The 20,349-nt window shown below is 41.9% G+C and overlaps 1 protein-coding gene across 1 annotated transcript in view; it reads right to left on the reverse strand.

Annotated features, from left to right (window-relative positions):
* DNAH3 (dynein axonemal heavy chain 3) overlaps positions 1 to 20,069 on the reverse strand; it is a 95,157-nt gene extending 75,088 nt beyond the window's left edge. The window contains exons 1-13 of the mRNA XM_053364226.1: positions 19,437 to 20,069; positions 16,696 to 16,797; positions 14,057 to 14,273; positions 11,652 to 11,724; positions 7,799 to 7,988; positions 6,870 to 7,059; positions 6,296 to 6,491; positions 5,289 to 5,414; positions 4,320 to 4,515; positions 2,714 to 2,893; positions 1,687 to 1,823; positions 1,121 to 1,226; positions 185 to 363 (exon numbers count right to left, since the gene is read on the reverse strand). Coding sequence (XP_053220201.1) covers positions 185 to 363; positions 1,121 to 1,226; positions 1,687 to 1,823; positions 2,714 to 2,893; positions 4,320 to 4,515; positions 5,289 to 5,414; positions 6,296 to 6,491; positions 6,870 to 7,059; positions 7,799 to 7,988; positions 11,652 to 11,724; positions 14,057 to 14,273; positions 16,696 to 16,797; positions 19,437 to 19,469 — 1,925 coding nt within the window. The 5' untranslated portion in view covers positions 19,470 to 20,069. The remainder of the gene's footprint in view (positions 1 to 184; positions 364 to 1,120; positions 1,227 to 1,686; positions 1,824 to 2,713; positions 2,894 to 4,319; positions 4,516 to 5,288; positions 5,415 to 6,295; positions 6,492 to 6,869; positions 7,060 to 7,798; positions 7,989 to 11,651; positions 11,725 to 14,056; positions 14,274 to 16,695; positions 16,798 to 19,436) is intronic.
* Positions 20,070 to 20,349: the final 280 nt, after the last annotated feature.

Raw genomic sequence — 20,349 nt, forward strand, 5'->3', positions numbered from 1 at the left:
GTGTATATTAAGTGAAGTCGGTACTAAAATGCTGGTTCATTATCATAAGGACTTCTTAAAAAATATAAGAAGGATCCACAATCTGTTGTGGCAATGTGGAGAACTGAACTTAAAAGGGGGGGGGGAGAAACCAAAATGAACAGACCCCCCCCATCATGGTCATGTCCCATTTATTTGCACATACCTCTGGTTTACCTCCCTGTTTTCTTCCACTTGGAACTCAATCAGCCTGTCTTTCAGCTTCTGAGTCCGACAGCAAAGATCCTCATTCAGCTTTAATGCGTCAAGGCAGAACAAGGCCAGAGGGACTGTGACGTGCAGAGACGCAATTTCTTTTTTCAGTTTCGTCAAACCATCAATCTTCTGCATATGGAAGACATTGCCATGGTTATATGGTGACAACAACAGTAACAACAATCACATTATCTTAGGCTATTTCGGACATGTTGAAAAAGAGAAAAGAGCAGTCTACAAATGTGTTTCTTTTCTTTCTTTCTTTCTTTCTTTCTTTCTTTCTTTCTTTCTATTAGTTTTTATTAATGATTTTCTTGTGTAACAAACAAACAAAGAAAAGTACATACAGTGTCTTCACTTTCAATTTATAGAGTCTTTTTCACAATTCATTTACATTCAGTACGAGGCACTGTTATCATATGCATTATGTGGTTGGGGAAAAGGAGAGAGGAGAGAGAGAGGGGAGAGAGATGAGGGTAAATTTGATCTTTCATTCTATTGCATAGTGTTTGTGTAGGACACTCCCACTGCATATGTTGATTTGTCTGTATAATGGGACATCCTCTCCAACACAAGGACATTAAGTGTCTATTGCACTATCTATGCATCTCAGAGATACCTTTCTCAGGTCCCTTAGTACACTCATTCAGTCCATTGCAAAGAAACCCCATGGTGTTGCTTGTGCTCAAAAGCCATAAGCAAGGTTGTGCCTTTCCCCACAGGCCTGGCTTTCTGCACCCCTGATCTTGCTTGAAAGTGCTGATCCAGAAGTGCAGGTTGACCCCCTTGCAGAGTCATGCCCTTCAAATGAAAAGCTCTCCAGGATAAAGAAATTGCACTGGCTTACATTTGTAATTTAGCTTTTAGTTATGCTATAAGTCATTACCTCCACAAAATCATCCAGATCATGTCTTTTGCTTAAAAACTCAGTCACGTCATTTTCTGCATTGTTATTCAAGAGATCGCTGTACTTCTCGTACACGCTTAAGTATCTTAAACACAAGGGGGGGGAAAGATAAAAGAAACATAAATTCTCCAGAACAGGATCAATGGTAATGAATATATGTTTTTTAATGTACTTTTATGCCATCATGGAATTCAAAGTGGCATAAATGTGGTTCCCAGGCAGTCACACATTCAGGCATTGACCAGACCCAGATCTGATTTGCTTCAGCAAAATGGTGACCTCCTGTGCCTTCAGACCAGTATTTGCAGTATGAATAACTATATTTCATGATAATTTTCTCCCAAGTCATTTCCATTGTTGAGACAAAAAATGAAAGAACATAATGTCTGAGAAATCTACTATACATTTTGGAAAGTTGTTCAGGTTTTTCCCTGCTCAATATGCATTTGGATGCTTCTTAAGATATTTAGGCCAGATTTGGGTTCCCAAAATCAAGGAGCAGGTTTTCAACTATTTGATCGAGAAAACTACCAGCATATGCTTACTTTCGCGGACCAACAAGATTGTGATTAAATATCTCAGCAGTTTTGTTCACATATTCTGAAACCAATGATTCATCTGCTTGGACAGTACGAAGAATTAGGTCATCCCCTTTTAATTCTGGGAACAGTTTAACTTGTACCTAGAAAGAGGAAGCAGGAACCATAGTGAGCAGAAAGGGATAAACATTGTATGAATGCATCATAGAGAAAATGTTTGTTTCTTGACTTACAGGTTGCTATTGCTGTTGGTTTTTAAAAGTGAGCTATTTTACCCTGCCTAAAATTTGGGGAATTACACTATAGATTTTTGGCTCCTATAATATCCTAGAATTCATTTGGTATGCTATTGTAAATGATTAAACAATAGCACAATCATATGAAAGCATTCTAGAAACTAAGATACAGTTGTTGTTGTTGTTGTTGTTGTTGTTGTTGTTGTTGTTGTTGTTGTTGTTGTTATATATTTAGTTATACCCAGCCGTTTTCTCTGACGGGACTCAAGGTGACTTACAGATAAAAACAAGAATTGCTAAAAACCATAGAAAAACCATAGAAAAAACCATCATTTAAAAACAAACATTGGTAGAATTAAAACAGTATACATATATAAAAACTGTTTAAAACATACAAATAATTACAATAAAAGCAGCACAGCACCCAGCCTTTCATTATTAGCAGTCAGTTCCCAAAAGCCTGTGGTTCACACATAATGCTTAGCTGTAGTAAACTATAGTACTGAGCTATAGTAAACATTAACCAACCATGGCTTATGAGCGTGGTTTGTTCATGAATAAAAAAACCATGGCTAAGGTGCTGGGCCAAATTCAAATGGTCAAATTAAAGCATGGCTTAGCATTACATGCACCTACGCCACTGTTTTCAATTAGGATTTGCATGAGATTGCAGCTGAAGTCTGTAATCCTATGTACCATACCTTTACCTGGGAGAAAGTCCTACTGAACATAATATAGCTTACTTCTGAGCAAACATGGACATGATTTTGATTTTACTTAATTTTACTTTTACATACCTTTGGAAGACCCTCAGAATTTTTCAGAACCTCCATGAAGCAGTGATACAGTAAATCCCAACAAGCTTCCACATCTGGCTCAAATATAATATCGGGCTCCTGCACTTCCAGTTTGATGACCAACATTTGTGGTATGAAGAATTGCATTTCATGATAAGTTTCTCCAAAGTCATTTCCATCCTCAAGACAGAGAATGAAAGCATGTTACATCTAGAGAATCTTCTTCTGCTATATATTTGGAAAGTTGTCTGTCTGTCTTTCTGTCTGTCTGTCTGTCTGCCTATCCATCTGTTCTCTATACATGCAGACACCTCTGAAGATATTATCACCCAATATGAAAACCCATCCTTCCAGAGAAGGATATATTTGGATACCATCAGATCCCATTCTGAATCAAGATGAAGGACTGAACCTTTTCAAACTAGACGAAAGTTAACCATATTTGGCAGTATTGTATATTATTATTCATCCAACAGCAATAGAACGAAAATACTAGGACTGTCCAATGGAGTCTGGCCAAGCCTAAAAATTGAAGCAAATTGGGTCAATCCAAACAGAACCAGACCAGCCAATCCAGGGCTGTCAATATAGGTGATGGGGGGTGGGGAGGCGAGGTTAGAAGGAAAGGCAGGAAGCCTCTACTGAGAGCAACCTAAGGCTCTTTGCAAGAGGGCTTTCAAACAGCCCTGTACTGAAATTTGGTTTAACCAACCTGTTACAAACAGGGGAACATGCACACAGCCCAATTAAGCAGAACTAAACTCTCAGCTCACCAGCTGGTGTGTGGAGGGTTCAGTACTGCTCTCTGCTGTGTGGTTGGCTGGGGGAGAAGGAGGTGTATTATCTTCTTCCCTATCCCCTCTCCCAAACATACACTTAATTAGGGTTTTAAATGTAATTTGTTGTTTTTAATCAGGGTTTCATTTGACTGGAGGTGAGGGATTTCTGGGGATGGACTTTTACTTGAGGTCTTCTATACTTTTTATCTGTCATCTATGTTTCCAGTTGATACTTCATTATGACACCTTGACTACCATCAGATGGAATAGCAGCATTTGCTCTTTTTTAATCATTCTGTTATTTCATCACCTGCTGAAAATGCTTTTGTTTTCACCAAGTATTTTTAGAGAATTAATTTGATTCAGTGTTGGTCACTTCTTCTCTATTTTATGGTTTTTTAGCTGTATGATATTCCAGCTATTTTATTGTACAGCAATTTGATGTTTATGAGTTGTCAGTTTATTTTAAAATCTTATAATGCAATACAGTCGTACCTTGGATCTCAAACGCCTTGACTCGCGGACAAATCAGCTCCCAAACAATTGAACCCCGGCAGTGAATGTTCCGCTTTTTTAATGATTTCTGGAAGCTGAAATTCTGGCACAGTTTCCACAGCTTCCAAATGGCTGCAGGAGCTTCCTACAGCCAATCAGAAGCCGTGCTTTGGTTTCCGAATGTTTTGGAAGTCAAATGGACTTCCGGAATGGATTCTGTTCGACTTCCAAGGTATGACTGTACAACTACAATAAATGCATAATATAAGATCAAGCTGTATGAATGTCTACAAAGCACTGAAAGTCCAGGTGACACGGTCAACCCTGCATACCTTATGTATCCTAAAGAAGGAAAGGAGATCCGCTAATGAATTAATGACCATCTCCCGTAGCTGTAAAGACATGAGGACAGCTACTGAAGCAAAATATTCTTCTATCAGTTGAGACGAGTCAAAGTCATTCTGGGGAGCAAGATGCAGCCAGTTTTGCTTCTGTTCAATGAACAGTTCTGCACATGTTGGAATCCACCTGTAATGTGTAAGTTATCCTATCAGCATATGTCAAGATTGTAAAACAGCCTTCACCAACCTGGTGCCCTCCATATGTTTTGGACTGCAGATGATGGGAGACATAGTCCAAAATATTTGGAGGGCACAAGCTTGGTGGATGCTTCTTTCCCCACCAAGCTCCTCCATTTGGCCCACGACTCGGGCAAGTCATGCCCACATGCCCTAACCCTGATGTCAGATGGTCAGGTAAAGACAGAGCTTGGCCCAAGGGGGCTTGGAAAATCCCCTTGCAGAGCACTGGCCAAGTGCCCAAGGAGCAGCTGGTTGTTGGGCACTTGAGAAGTGATGCACGATGCGCTTTGCAAACACTGTGTGGGGTGGGAAGAACAATTGGGTCTGTCAAGCCCAAAAAAGTTTTCCCCCCTTGCTTGATTGCCAGTAGCATTAATTCATGATCAAAGACAGAAATGAATGGCTTTAAAAGCGAGGTTTTAGAACATCACACAGTTATTCTGTCCACACACATCTCTGTGAACTTAAGAAAAAGTGGGCAGAACAATAGAAGTTACTCTTATCTTTTTAACAGCAGGTTGCTTTGGGTCATTTCTATGAATAAAGCAATGTCATACTCATCATTCACATAAAGCAGAAGTGGGGAACTTCTGGCTCTCCAGCTGTTGCTGGACTCCAACTCCTATTAACCCCTAGCCAGCATGGTCAACAATCAGGGATTTTGGGAGCTGTAGTGCAACACCAGCTAGAAAGTCATAGGTTTTCCAAAAGCACTCTGACCTGTTCTCAAGAATATCATGAGCTTCTTGACAATGTTTTCGGACCAAGTCTTCAAACTCGCTGGGCAGGAGTGGCAAATCACCCTCGAGGATTTCCTGGGTACGAACAAACCTCAGGTTACAAAACCTAAGGGAGGGAAGGGGAAAAAATGCATGGCTGTGATGAACTTGACATAAGGATGTAGAATAAGGATTAAATGCAATCATACCTGCCCGGTCTACGGAATATAGGAAGCTACCTTATAACAAGTCAGTTCACTGGTCTGTTTAGCTCAGTACTGTCTACATTGACTGGGGGCAGCTCTCCAGCCCTACCTGGGACCTTCTCCAAGCAAGCCAGTTGCTCTGCAAATGAGCTACAGTCCCTCCTTTAGGGATACTGAAAGTTGCCTGATGCTAACTAAGACCACTGGTCCATCAAGATCAGTATTATCTACTATGGCTGCAAGCAGCTCTCCAGGGTTTCAGGCAGGTGTGTCTCCCAGTCATACCTGGAAATGTTGGAATTGAACCTGGGATACCTACTTCATGCAAAACAGATGCTCTGCCATTGAGCAACAGCCCTTGTACTAGAAGCAGCATAGCACTGAATGCAATTTCCTACTGTATACAGCACAAGGGGTCCTCTGGGATTGCTCCTGTAAGCCACCAGAAATCTTTCTGGACTGATCTATACTCACAGCTGAGGGAAGGTGTTGTGTACTGAGCTGAATCCTAGAACAATAGGATCCAGAATGCAGCAGTCTGATTGGTCCGCAGGAGCACCCAATCCAGCTCCAGGTGAAGTGAACCAGCGACCTGATTGGCCTCGACTCCAAGTATATTTCAGAAGAGTAGTTGGCTCCGTAGCCAATATTGTTCAGTAATATAAGTTGATTGTGAGCAAAAAGATACTGTACTCCACACAATCTCATCAATCTATGGCCAGCTAAGAGTTTGCATAGAAAGCAAATAGAAACTTATTACTTAAAAAGAAGTGAGGGGATATTTATAAGCCAGGCGACTTACTCTGAGAACCAGAGGCGTTGCAAAGTAAGCATCATAGGATTCACTGTGAAGAGGTGACCTTCGTTCCAGCTTCTCACTTCTTGGTAGATTGTGTGCCATGGAACTGGTGCACGAATCACTCTTCGAGGAAAAGGCAATGGAATGTTGTATATAAAGAGTCTCTTCCTCTCCTCTGGATCCATCAAGATGTAATCAACTAGGGTAAAACCACACAAAGCATGGGAAGAAGAAGGAAACTCCGTCTGGATGCAGTTTGGAAGCAATGGTTAAGTGTATGCAGCACGTGCAGAAGGCACACTAGGCCATACAAAGAATCCTAGGAACTGTAGTTTTTAAAGGTGCTGAGAGTTGTAGTTCTGATTATGCTAGAGACTTTGTGTCTAATAAATCAAATGTGATTACAGTTTGTTATTTTATACTCACACTCACGCCACCTAGGCAGCTTCCACAATCTACCTAAAGACAGGACCAGTCCTAGAAACCAGGTTGCAGAATTCCGGTTTTCAACTTGCAGACCTTGTGACAATAAAAATTCAAGAAACACTGCCCATGCCAAACCACACTTTTCTCTTACCAATGTCTTTCATGAGCCAAATATGATAATCATTCTGAATCTCTTCGGTTAATTCTTTCAGTAACGTCTCCAGCATTGGGTTGGCGAGAAAATGACTTGGGATATGCTTTAAAATGCTATCCATCACTTCTTTGTTCTGCGGTGCCAGCATATCTTTCCGGATGCCTTTATGGATGTAGTAACAGTATCGCTAGAAAGTAAATACATATATATGTACAGATTTATTGCATTGAGTAAAACAGGGAAAATAGGATCAGCAACATCTGGAGGGCCAAAGGTTCTGCACACCTGCACACCACTTAGGCTGGCTTCTGGCTCTCTCTGACCAGAGAGGCTGAAAAGGCTTCATGTTTGGCATGAAACTTTCCCTGGGCAACGGTAGATATTCCTGGTGTCTTTCTTCTGCTTCACTGTAACTCCTGGCTTGGCTTCTGTCCCAATCTGATGACTGCCCAACATCTCAGCCCTGAGTATCTCCTGCCTACTGTTTGCTTACCATATTGCCCCCAATTTTCTGTTATAACTGGAAACCTGCAGATTTTAATTCGGGTTTAGTTCCTGTTCAGGTTCACATTGGTCCATTTTGCTTCAAAGAAGGAAGTACAGTGGTACCTCGGGTTAAGTACTTAATTCGTTCCGGAGGTCCGTTCTTTACCTGAAACTGTTCTTAACCTGAAGCACCACTTTAGCTAATGGGGCCTTCCGCTGCCGCCACGCCGCCGGAGCACGATTTCTGTTCTTATCCTGAAGCAAAGTTCTTAACCCGAAGTACTATTTCTGGGTTAGTGGAGTCTGTAACCTGAAGCGTATGTAACCCAAGGTACCACTGTAAATAAAAAGCTGCAGATAAAAGCAGGATGAATTCTGGATAAACTAGTCATCTGGAGGGGACCTGTGTTTCCCTGTGTTTCAGGAAACAGCTCACTTACCTGCAGATCACTCTCTGTGGGTAGAGTTTTTCCTTTACTTATTTCCTCCTCATGCCTGAGCATCACAACAAGCTGCTCTTCTGGAGTTAGAGGCTGGTTGTCAGAATAACAGATAACTCCTGTTTTAGATTTCTGCTTATCTGGTGTCAGTAGCAAATCAAAACTGTGTGCTTCCTCTATTGCCATCACCCTGGAATTAAAAGCCGCCAGCTGAGTTGGCTAAGTAACCAGAAATGACATTTTGGACAACCCCAATCCCTACTATACATTTAGCATCCCCAAATGTTCAATATGTCTCAAGCTTTCTTATAGTCCCCTTAGCCTGGCCTCACCCAGCCTGGTGCCCTCCAGTTGCTTTGAACTACTACTCTCATCAGCCCCAGCTAGCTTGGCCAATACTCAGGGATGATAGAAGTTGTAGTCCAAAACATCTGGAGGATACCAGAGGCTGATGACCAAAAGCATATTGTTCGGGAAACAAATTCAGCTAGAACAAATTCTAAATAGATAGAAATACTTGTATGTTATTTATTTATATATTTAATCTCAAGTTGGCATATACAGAGCTTTTCTACATAGACTCTATCAGCAAAATTAACTCAACAGAAACTCTCATGTTGCACAACTTTTGTGCAAAATGCAATTAAAAAGTAACATAATACATCAGGAAAATGAGAGGGGTGGGGAGATGTATTTAAGCTTTCCTTTCTGCTCACATTATTTTATTTAATGCAAAAAGGAACTCCTATAAAAACTGAAACCAGGCAAAATAAAATATTAAATGGTTAAAGGATTAAGTGGGTTTGGGATTTGGATATCCAAAGTCATAGATTAGTGACAGTGTACATGTTCTGCATGCAAAGGATACCATTGTTCTCAAGTTTATAAGTTTATTGTTCTAGCCAAAGGCAGTGACAAACTTACTTTTGACAATAGTATGAATATTATAATACAGAACAAACATCCATAAAATTAAAAAAGGCTTTGCCAAGTTCCTGAGCATTAAAACACAATTTCCATTGTGCACCTCTGACAGCTCCAATTCTAGTATTTTTTTTCTTTTAAAAATCCAATTTTTAATTGGATAATGTAGAAGTTACCAGAGACACCAACAAACTCAAATCCAGCTCGATTTCAGATTAAACCTCCAAATCACCACAACAATGTACAGCAATTTTATCTAACTCATTTTTTTCCTTATTTTTATTGCGGTCAGTGCATAGAGGGCCACTTTGTGTGTTACGAAGCTATTATTGTCACTCAAAAGAAACCGAACCATTTCTGCTGGGGTGTGCCTACTTGCTTGTGTGAACAAAGGTTTCAGAAAGTGACCTCTTGCATCTCTATCTAAGGAACAGTTTAAGAGATAATGAGTTATGTCTTCCACCTATCCACAAAGGATATCAGGTTAACTGCATGGCTGGGAGAAAATTCTGTTTGAAATTCTGGACAGCCAGTATTACTACTACTACTACTACTACTACTAATAATAATAATAATAATAGTAATAAACTGCCCTTCATCAAAAGATAAAAAAACACATATAAATAGTTAAAACAAAAACAACAAAATAATAACTTCCTCCCCTTCTACAAACACATTTAAAATACTGAAGAATATTAATCAGCCATGATCATGGGCAGGGAGAATTTCACAGCACAAGGGCCACATTCCCTTCTGTGCAACCTTCTGGGGGCCACATGCCAGTGGTGGGTGAGACTAGAGGCAAAAGTGGATGGAACAAGAAATATAAGTTGGCAAGTATCCTTACAGACTCATGCACCCCTCTCTATCCTCCATCCAGAAAGAGACATTGAGCTCAAGGATGCATTTCAGGAAGGCAAATAACACTCACGCAAAGCAGAGCTATTGAGGGGGTATGGCCTGGGAATAAAGGGTGTGGCTTGGCGGAGGAATGACCTGGAGGGAGTCCCAAGGGCCATAGAGTCCAGGAAGGTTCCCAAGCCTGAGACTCCCTATCCCTATCATACAGGTATTGGATTAAAAGGGAGTGGAAGGACACTGCAGCACATAAGACAGAAACACTGAATTGCTGTGTGGCTGTGAAAAGCATGGAGAAGCCAACATTAGAGTCTCGTATGACAGCAGTTGGAAAATGGCCCCAAACAGCTCAAATATAAAACATTATCTTGCCACTATATGCGGAATGTGAGCCACTTTCCCCAGATGAAATTAGGCCTATGCAACAACCAACCAGCAAGTAATGAAGAGATAATTACTGCTTGGAACTTGCAAGTCTTAATGATAGCCTTTGATGTATTTCAAAAGTGAACACTTTGATAGACTGAATGATAATATTGTAAGCAAGTGCCCAAACATGGGTGTGTGCAGCTATCTGCTGCTGCCTGTGTGCATAAATCTGTGTGCTTGAAAATAATTTAAAAGCTAGCAAACAAAAGAACCCATAAGGAACAATAGAGGGGAGAAGGATTTTCCCTGTTTTCAAATGTAGTCTTATGGGGCCTGAACCAACCCTGTGTAAGGTCTATGGGTAATATTTAACTACATTTTTCTCAGAGCAGACCCACTGAAATTAATGAACATGGCTACATTTGGCCCATTAATTTTAATGAGCCCACTCTGAGAAAACTTAGTTGACCACCCTGTGCAACCTACAAGTCCAGATCTTTTGCTCTGTGGGAAGCCTCTGTCACAATCTCTACTCTACATTTAGCTCGGTGCTGGAAATATTCTGTCCTGTGGAGAGCCCTTTGCTCCCCATTTGTTAGATTTGTTCTGAGATGCTAGACCGGTCAGCGGGCTGGTCAAGATCTGAGCACTTTAGGAGGAACCATTATATCTATAAAGGACATTTGAAGCACATTATCCATGTCAAAGAATTCGGGGCACTGTAGTTGGTTAAGGGTTGCTGGAAATTGTTGCTCTGATGGGTAAACTGGAGTGCCCAGAATTCTTTGAGGGAAAGAATGTGCTTTGAATGTGCTTTAAAGTTGCAGCGTCTATGCAGTCCGGAATTATTTTCTTCCCTTGCTCCTCGGTTTTTCATTGCTGAGTGCTCTTAGCTGCCTGAGATAAAGAGCTACTTTCTGGTATGTGTTACCTGGGTGAGAGAAGGAACTGGAAGAAATATGTGAACATCATACATGAGCCAAGTTAACCCATCATGAGAGCACCAAGGTTTCTGGCTTATCATGGTATTCTGGGAGCAAGGACCATGCACACATACTGCTCAGTTGTTCTGATGATCCTCTTCCTCAGTGTGAATGGCAGAAACAATCCAGGAAGTCAGCCCGGCAAAGTCATTTTGCTGCCAAACAAAGAGGATCCTCCCCCAGCCTCCCCTCAGTGGTGGACTTTGGGGTCTCAAATTTCAACAGTGCTCTGTGCAGTGCTAAAGTTTGGCACATGCCTCCGTCCCCGTTTTTCACCTTCCATTCTACATCATAGTTGCAGTGCCTCTGAGGCTCTGCACCCAGTGCAACCAAACCGCTTGTGCTCCCCTAAATCCGCCTCTCCTCCCTCACTGGCATAGCTGTCAACTTTCAGATTTGAAAATAAGGGATCAGCAGCCTCACCTGTCCTGGGGACAGTCTACGGGATATCTAACAATCTGGAATAACAGCGGGAAGCAGCGGGAAATGGTGCTGGAATAAGGGAATGTCCTGCAAAAAAAGGGATGCTTGGCAGCTATGCTCACTGGCAGCTGAATCTTCATTCAGTACTAGTGATAAGATCATCTCTTTCCCTGTACCTGGAAAGCATCAGGGTAGCTTAAGGCAAGGAGTCGCTTGAAAGCTTATGGAACAACAACTATCACCCAAGTCCCTAAGTATCCGTCAGATAAATGCACAGCTTATAAACTATACAATACCTGTCATAGTCATCAGCAACATTTCCTGATGAAAGTTTTTTCTTCTTCTCAGAGGGAGCAAATTCTTTTGGAGCTATATGACTTGGTCAAGGGGAAAAAACACTAGTCAAAAAAGGAAAAGACTAGTCCAGATTTGGGGACTCTTGAGCTTTTCAAATTCTACCCGATCTGCATCTCCCAAACTTATGTGTTGATTTGAACTGAAGTTACCAACTTTTGTACTTCTTTTTGTACTTACATTGCAGGAAATGCTAGAACAGTTCAAAATACATAAAATTTTAATCTGCTAATTTTAATGTGGCTTTTTAAAAATTGCTTAGTGGGGAACAGAACAGACATATATACATAAGGAAAAGGGAACAGAACAGACATATATACATAAGGAAAAGGGAACCAAACTGGAAATATACAAAACAGAGCCAAATTATGCATGTGTCTGTTTATTAAACACAGGACTAACCATTTGCTTATGAAGCAGGCAGGTGAGTCTGTTTTTTATAACAAAAGAGGCACACAGGGGAGTGAAGCAAGCTCATATGCTCCCCTTCCTAACCTTGTTCTGATATCAGCCCAGTAGTGGCTGGTACCCCTTGGGATTAGTAGGGTGGAAGGCAAGGTGGCCACCAGTAGGTGGTGCCAGAGCTGATATCAGTAAGAGCCATTCCCTAGATTAGTTTTAAGTAAGAAGGCAGGCAGGCGGGGGGGTGGGGCTGATAGTAGTCTGAGGCTGGTGGAGAAGTGCCCCATTCACCCTAATGGACACGCATCCACTAAAATGAGACGGGTGTTTGTGTGCTAAAAGCAGCTAAAGATGGTCAGCAGGTTTCACGCCACACAGAAAGGTACTACTTGCTCAGCAGGGAAATACAGGAGCTTCTATTATACCTGCAATTCCCCACACCACTAGGAAATAGCAGCTGGGGAGAGGGCGCAATTTAGGTGAAGAAAATGGCATAGAGGAAAGGGGTAAAAAGCCTCAATCACTGGAACTTTCCAGGTCAAATGCAAGTAGCCCTTGCTGTCGTTCACTTCTTTCTCTCACTGGACAGATAGCACAGATGCATTTAGTGTTTTTATTTTTAAAATAATGGGGGAAATAAGCATGAGACTCCCAGCATAACAAGCTGTTTGGCTGACAGCAATATCCATATTGCTTTCATGTCAAAGAATGTTTGCAGACCTTGCGATTGCTAGAAGAGTCACAGGATATCAGCAGTCATTGGTAAGAGAAGGAAGATGTCCCTTTTATTTCTGTTACCCACCACACCACCCAGGCCAATCAGTACCCAGCACCCTTGGACACCTGCCTGGATCATAACAGGGCATAAAACAGCCTGGGTTCCCTGACTCAAAAGTCTGAGCTGCAGTTTTAAATTTCCCAGAATGACTGGGGTACTTTGGGAAACTTAAATTGCTTACTCATAGGTGCTTGGCTACTGAAGCCAAGAAAACCCCACAGCCGAAGGCTCAGCAAGATGGGAAGGGGCATGGAAACATAAGAAGAGCTGCACTGGATCAGGCCAATGGCCCATCAAGTCCAGCATCTTGTTCTCACAGTGGCCAACCAGATGCTTATGGGAAGCCTGTAAGAAGGATCTGAGTGCACCAGTGTTCCCCAAACACATTGGAGCACTTTGCTAAGGGAATGCTTAGACATAGACTTCTCCCTGATGGCACCCCAATAGCTGGGTGTGCAAAGCACTGCTAGCACGTGCTGTAGTGGAATAGCAACACAGCAGAGTGCAGTGCCCTGTGGCCATACTTTTTTTCAAAGCAGAAGTGGTGGTGTCATCTACTGCAGTAGAGTTTTGCTGCATACACACCATACATTTAACGTGTAGTTAAAGCACATTCTCCACCCCAAATCATCCTGGGAACAGTAGCTTAAGAGTGCTGGGAACTGTAGCTCTGTGAGGGGTAAACTACAGTTCCCAGAATTCTTTGAGGAGGGGATATGGTTTAAATACAGTATATGGTGCATAGGCAGCCTTTGACAGTGTTTGTGGAATGCTCTTCACAGAGAAGCTTGCCTGGAACCCTCATTACATATCATTAGGCACCAGGCAAAAATGTTTCTCTTCAACCAGGTGTTCAGCTGATTAACATTCTATGGCTTTTTAAATGTGTTTGTGGGAGGTAGGTTATCAGTTTTTGTATGTATTTTGGATTTTCATTTTATATTTTTCTGTTGTGAATCGCCCTGGGATCTTCAAATGAAGGGTGATATAAAAATTTAATTTAATAATAATAATAATGACAACAACAACAACAACAACTGTAAGCTTGAGGGGAGAACAAAAGCTGGGCCAACACATATAGAGCAGCCTTGTCAGACAAAAAGACAGGAAGATAAACAAGCATTTGACAAGAAACACAAGGAGAAGAGACACAAACACATAGGATACGTGGAGAATGTCTTGTGGTCCCAGCTGGCTTTCTTGCCTTTAAAGGTGAAACTATCTTACGCAGATCTTTCATCTTCAAGTTCTGTGCAGTGAGGGTGTAATTATTGGCAATGGAGTTGCTGGGGCTCCGGAAATGACGCTGCTCTTTAAAGGGAGCTGCCAAAGTCCAGGATGCTCTTTGCATCAGAGAAGGGTAAAAGCTGCTATTTTGGATCATCTGAAATGGAGTGGGATGGGGAGGAAAAATAACAGTTTATATTCTGTTATGCTAGCCGGCAATTTCTTTAACTGATGTAAGGTAATGACAATGGAGGCTGGTGCTCATTGGGACTGGGTAGAGCAGAAGTCGGGAAGGGGGTGCCATATCAAATGGCTGATTGAGCTAGAGTCAACGGTAGATGAAGCCAACTATTTCTGGTTTTGCCCCTATTATCTTCCCTGCTGAATTGTACAAGAGCACCACTGAGACAATGAGACTGACAATCAGTGCTACTCGCTGGACTAGTTGTAAATAAAAAGGTAGGCAGGTGCAGGGACGGACTTAGGTAATATGGCAACCTGAGCAAGGACAAAATTTGGTGCCCCCTATTGTGGTTATTAATATTGCACACTCAGAAGCAATAGAATAAATAAAAACTGAAATAAAAATTGTCCAGTCCAAAAATATGGTTCAAAAGCTTTACTAACAGAAATTGCTTCAAAACAAACATGAAACAAATAATGTTACATCCAAATAATCACATAATGTCATGTGCTGATCCCTGCACAGATAGAACATCATAGAAATATGAAATAACTTCATTCAGAGCTGAAATCAAAGCTCTGTCTCTCCAACACAGTCTCCATTAACTTGAGGCTGAGTTCCTAGAGAGAACCATTTGCACATCCTTTCTTCTCCAGTGACTCAGAACAAACACCTAAGTCACACCCCCAAAATGGACACATGAATATCTCATGTGATCCAGCTTAAACACCTTATGGGAGCTATCAAAGATACATTCTCAGTTCATCAGCACCTGTCAAGCTCTCTGAGAGCTTTTGTTTTAGCTCAGTGGAACTTTCCAAACCATGCTATGTTTTTAGCAGTACACATACAGACATATACAGAGTTATTTTCCATTTCAATGTACAGTTAAACAAATATACTTAACACCCCCTAAATATTTCTTATTTTCACAATAATTCCTTTTGGTACAGTTCTTTTTCAGGTCTTCTCAGTACGTAACCATATAAATATATGTTTATTATTGTTTTTGTTATTTTGCGCCCCCTTGGTTCTGCCGGAAATCAAGCCTATATCAGGAGTAACTGGCAACGCTCCCAGGCACCCGGCTTGGTCTCCTGTTGACCTCCCTGGCTGCATTCCCCAGCAAGATCCAGGCTAGGTCTCGATAGGCGATTCTTCTCAGCGTGGGAACAACACACCCCTCCCTCCTGCTCTCCCGGCAGGGAAAAGGAGATAGACAGAAACGTTTTTACATGCTTTTATTTCTGTCTTTGTAGCATTACAGAAAACATGACTGCTCTCTTCAAACTCCAGCAGTCGAGAGACAAACACCTCCTGTACTTCCTGTACAAGAGCAAGAGGAAGAGCTCATATTACACTCTGAGCTAATTCCGGTGCATTGCCCTGTGAATTGACTGTCCCTCTGTTTCCCAGGGAACAGTCCCAACATTCCATCATGTGATGTTTTCAAGCTAGCAGTTTGCAGCTGCATTGCATCCATATCGTAACAGGTTCAGCACCCTGTGGAGGGAACCACCTGTGCTGCCTTAAATCCAGTGTTGGCAGGAGGGGGTTGGCTGAGAACATATTGAGCTTGGTGGGGCAGTGCCTCATCTGCCCTACAGGACTAGCTTCCATTGGACACTTCCAGTATCACAGACCAGTGAAAGGGCAATGTTGAGAGTGGGAAGGAGGGGGCCCACTGTATGCACTTTGCCCAAGCTCCTCTGTACCCAATACTGCATGTAACAAACCCAATGCACAGCCTGCTAACAGACTGATTGCGTACAGCTCACACATTATTAGGCCAGTGGATTCTACAAATACACATCAGTTATTATATACTATGGCCAAAGTTTGTAAGACAGGTCAGAGGGCAGCCAGCAAAATCACAATGCCCCACTGTGGAATGGCTTATCTATGCTTCCCCAGACTTTAGCCCACAAGTCAGGCAGGCACACACAAAACCATTGCAAAGAGGCATCCAAGAGAAACTTCTTCCCTTCCTCTTTTTACTATGACTCAGCCATGCTTATTAGAAGAAGCATTCCTAGTCCCAGTAGTTCATCTGCTATCTGGATTGATGTTACTCTGGCTCCAGTGCACTCCCACCACAACTGTACATACGACGTTATTCACAATGCAGAACTATTCTGTTATTTCTTGTGAAATGTAACTGTTTGATGCACATCCTCATAAAGCACATTTCATTTGGAACCAATCACTTGTAGCCGTGCTTTATGAAGAACAACGAAACCATGCTTTATTAAGAATATTTCTTCTGTAGGATCTGGAACCCTGACTCACAACACAAAGAACCTGCCTTCCCAGAGTACCACTCATCTCCCATAAGCAGTGCCTGATGATCCTTTAATAGATGTAACCCAGTGGGCAGTATAAGAAGTATACATACCTGATACAGTTCAGAGGGGTCTTCTGCAGCCAAACCTGGCAAAGGTGGCAACTCTGGTATTTGTTTGGCATGGCTCATATTATAGATGGAATCATTTTGTTCCTAGGAATCAATAAAAAGGAAAAAAGTAATGTGTTAAGAAAGCCTCTAGGACTAGACAGATATACAAAGCCCATCTGGATACAGTTGTGGATGGGGACCATTGGGATTGATAAGCAGAAGGCAGGGAACCCAATAGTAAGTAGGTGAAGCCAGGGCGAATGATAGGCTCAGCAAGACCCAATGACAGAGTGAACAAATTCTAGTTTTGCCCTCCATCCTCCTCCTTCCCGAGTTCTACAGGGGGCAATGCTGAGACTACAGAGGGGGGAGCCAACAGTCAGGACTGCTCTTTTGGAAATGGAGTGGGGTGGAGAAGGAAAATAGCAGTTGTGCTAGCCGGCAATTTCCTCGACTGAAATAAGTGGAGGTTGATGGCCATTGAAGTTGGTAGAGCAGAAGTCATAGAGGTCAAATGTAGGAGGCTGGTTGAGCTACAGCTAATGATAGATAGAGCCAACTAATTCTGGTTTTGTCTCTACTCTCCTCCCTTCTGAATTCTACAAGAGCAACACTGAGACGAAGGGCAAGGAGGCTGACAGTCAGAGCCACCTTCTGGAGTGATTTTAAGAAAAAAGGCAGGCAGGTGGAAGCTAGCTGAGGGCAGATGGAGGTTGGCAGGGCAATGTTCCATTTGCCCTAATGGACCAGTCTCCACTGTCCAGATGCAGGCATAAGCCTTTTTTGCACGGCTGCCTAGGAGTTGTATCAAAACATCTGTGAAATCCTGAATTATGTATATATCAAAATTGAACGGTGGAAATAATTAAACACAAAAGACAAGCTGCTTATGGGGCTCATAATTTTCAATTTGAACAGTACTAATTGGTATTCTAAAAAAGCTCTGTGTACGATTGTCTTCTTCTTCACACACACTCAGGTAAAATTCTTACCAAGGTTATAAACAACCATCCCGGCTCTATCACTTCAGAGTGCAGAAGTGGGCTCTTATAATTGAATGTTTATTCACACATTTGTAAAAAGGAAGCTCTTTGCATGGGAGGGGGGGATGACTCCTGAGGGATCAGACCAAAGGCCCATCTTCCTGGAAGCTCTCAAGCTGGGCATGAATGCAACTGCCTTCCTTAGCTGCTTTTCTGTAGCAACTGACATTTCAAGATACACTGCCTCTGATGAAGCTTCCTTAGAATATAGAGGTTCTGTTTAATTATTACAGCCACTGACAGTTCTCCATAAACTTGTCTAATCCCATTTTAAATCCATCTAATCAGCAGCCATCCACACATCCTGGGGCTGTTAATTATCCACAAATTAATTATGTGCTCTGTGAAGAAGTATTTTCTTCTTTCCTGTGTTGATTCTACTGCTCATCAAATTTACCAAGTCACCACCACAAGTTCAATATGAAGGGAACCCTGTTTAGGGAAGCTTTTAATATCTGAAGGACTATTGTATTTTAATGTTTTGTTGGAAGCTGCTCAGAGTGGCTGGGGAAACCAGCCAGATGGATGGGGTATAAATAATAAAGTATTATTATTATTATTATTATTATTATTATTATTATTATTATTATTGGACTACAGTTCCCATCAGTCCAACGGCCATGTTGGCTGCAGCTGATCATAGTTTCAAGCATCTGGAAGTTGGGAAAGGCTACAACAAGAAACCAATGTGATTTATATATTCCATCTTTCATCCATCATGGAACTCAAGGCACGTTACATTTAAGAAATTTATTCATTCAGTTTCTAAACCACTCTACACCAGCTGTGCTACCAGTTCAGTTTACAGCACCAACATCACAATGATAAAAACACGAAAAAGCAACCCAAAAATATAAAACCAGCTTAAAGAGAAACCATATGAATGGATGGTCTGAAATCCAAGAAGGCAGCAGCATCAGGTCCATTCAGACCACTCCCTGGATCCATGCCCTGATGTGCTAGTTTCCAATGGGGAGAACTATTATTACTACTGTTATTAAGGATGTGCATAGGAAATCTAAAACAGTGCAATCCATATGCACATGGGAAACGTCTTATATTTTGCCCAGTACTGTCTACCCTTAGGAAGAACTTCTTGACAGTATACAACCTGCCCAGAAGTGGAGTACACTGCCTAGCAAGGGGTGGACTCTCCTTCATTAGGTAGAGTCTGGATGGCTACCTCCATTAGCAATGGTTGGGCTAGATAGCCACTGAGGTTCCTTCCACCTCTGTGATTCTAGGATTGGCAGCAGCATTCCAGGGTCTCAGGAAGAGAAAGGTCTTTTACCAACCTCTGGTACCCAACTCTTAGTTCCTCTTGCTTCAGTCCCATGCTTTCATTTAAAAGCTAGACAAGCCAAAGTGTTTAAGCAGGAGCTAATCAATATGCAGAGACAGATGCTACTAAAAACTAATCCTTTTGAAGCTGTTTCTTCCAGACATGTACACTGGTTAAGCCTATTCCCTAAACTAACACTTTCCAGCTTATTACACCTGACAGCAGCATACTTCGCAAAAGGAGGGAACTCTCATCAATATTTAATCCCACAAAGCATCTGAATTCTGAATTCAGTAGCAAGAATAATTAAGTACTCCTAACAAGAAAAGGAGGGCCTTCACACAAGATTTTCAGATCTCTTTCAGCTTACTGTCTTCATCCCAAGGTCCAAACACAGTCAAATCACATACACTTACCCTTGTAATCTTGGCAGCTTCTCCTGGATTCATTATGAACGTGTATTTGGCTCCAGCTGCTTTTGGATTGCTTCAAAAGTACTTGTGAGATGTGTATCTTTCCTACAATAAATTATTAGCTAACGCTTTTCTCTAAGCACCTAGAAACACGGAGATTAGGGAATCGTTTCAGGATTCATATTCAATTCAAAAACCTATGGGGCTGTTATTCTAAGTATATTTTCCCAACATCCTTTCAAGCCATCAGCTGGAAATAAATGAATCTTCCATCTTTGTTCTATCTAAGCTTGCCAAATCTATGCCTTCTATCCTAGTAATGATTTATCCTGGTGCTGATTTTTCTTGGCAGAAGTTCCAGAGAGTCCTTCAGTCCTCCCCTGCTCAAATTTTTTACCACTTGTCACTTTTAACACCACCAGAACTCTGAATGTCCACCTGATCTGTACTTCTCACTCTATGCCATTTTGTCATCTCTGTTCTTGGCTTGTTATTTTTTAAAATAATAATAAAAACCTGCTCGCTTTCTCTCCAAGCTCCTTTTCCTCTTCCAACTTCTTGCCACTTCTCCTTCCTGCTGAATGTTTTACTTCTCCTATCAAATCTGATCCCAACTCTCCCCCCCCCCCACACACACCTTTTGTGGAATAGTTGGAAACAGGGCAAGTTCACACACTTTGAGAGAAGGGAGCTGGACATTCATGCAATCCCAGAGTGATTATGAGAAAGCAAAGTGGACCCTGGACTGTTCTGCCCTTCCCAACACCCTTACTGAGTGCAAATTAAAGGATTAGGGAATGGGGAGTGGGTATACTTCTACCTGTTGCTGCCCTAGTTACCTGCCTCTGTGCCTGGTGGCTGCTTGAACCTCAAAAAGAACTTCTATAACAGTCTCACTTCTCAGTCTGGGTAGCCA

Source organism: Podarcis raffonei, chromosome 14, assembly GCF_027172205.1.
Source record: "Podarcis raffonei isolate rPodRaf1 chromosome 14, rPodRaf1.pri, whole genome shotgun sequence".
Lineage (NCBI taxonomy): Eukaryota > Metazoa > Chordata > Lepidosauria > Squamata > Lacertidae > Podarcis > Podarcis raffonei.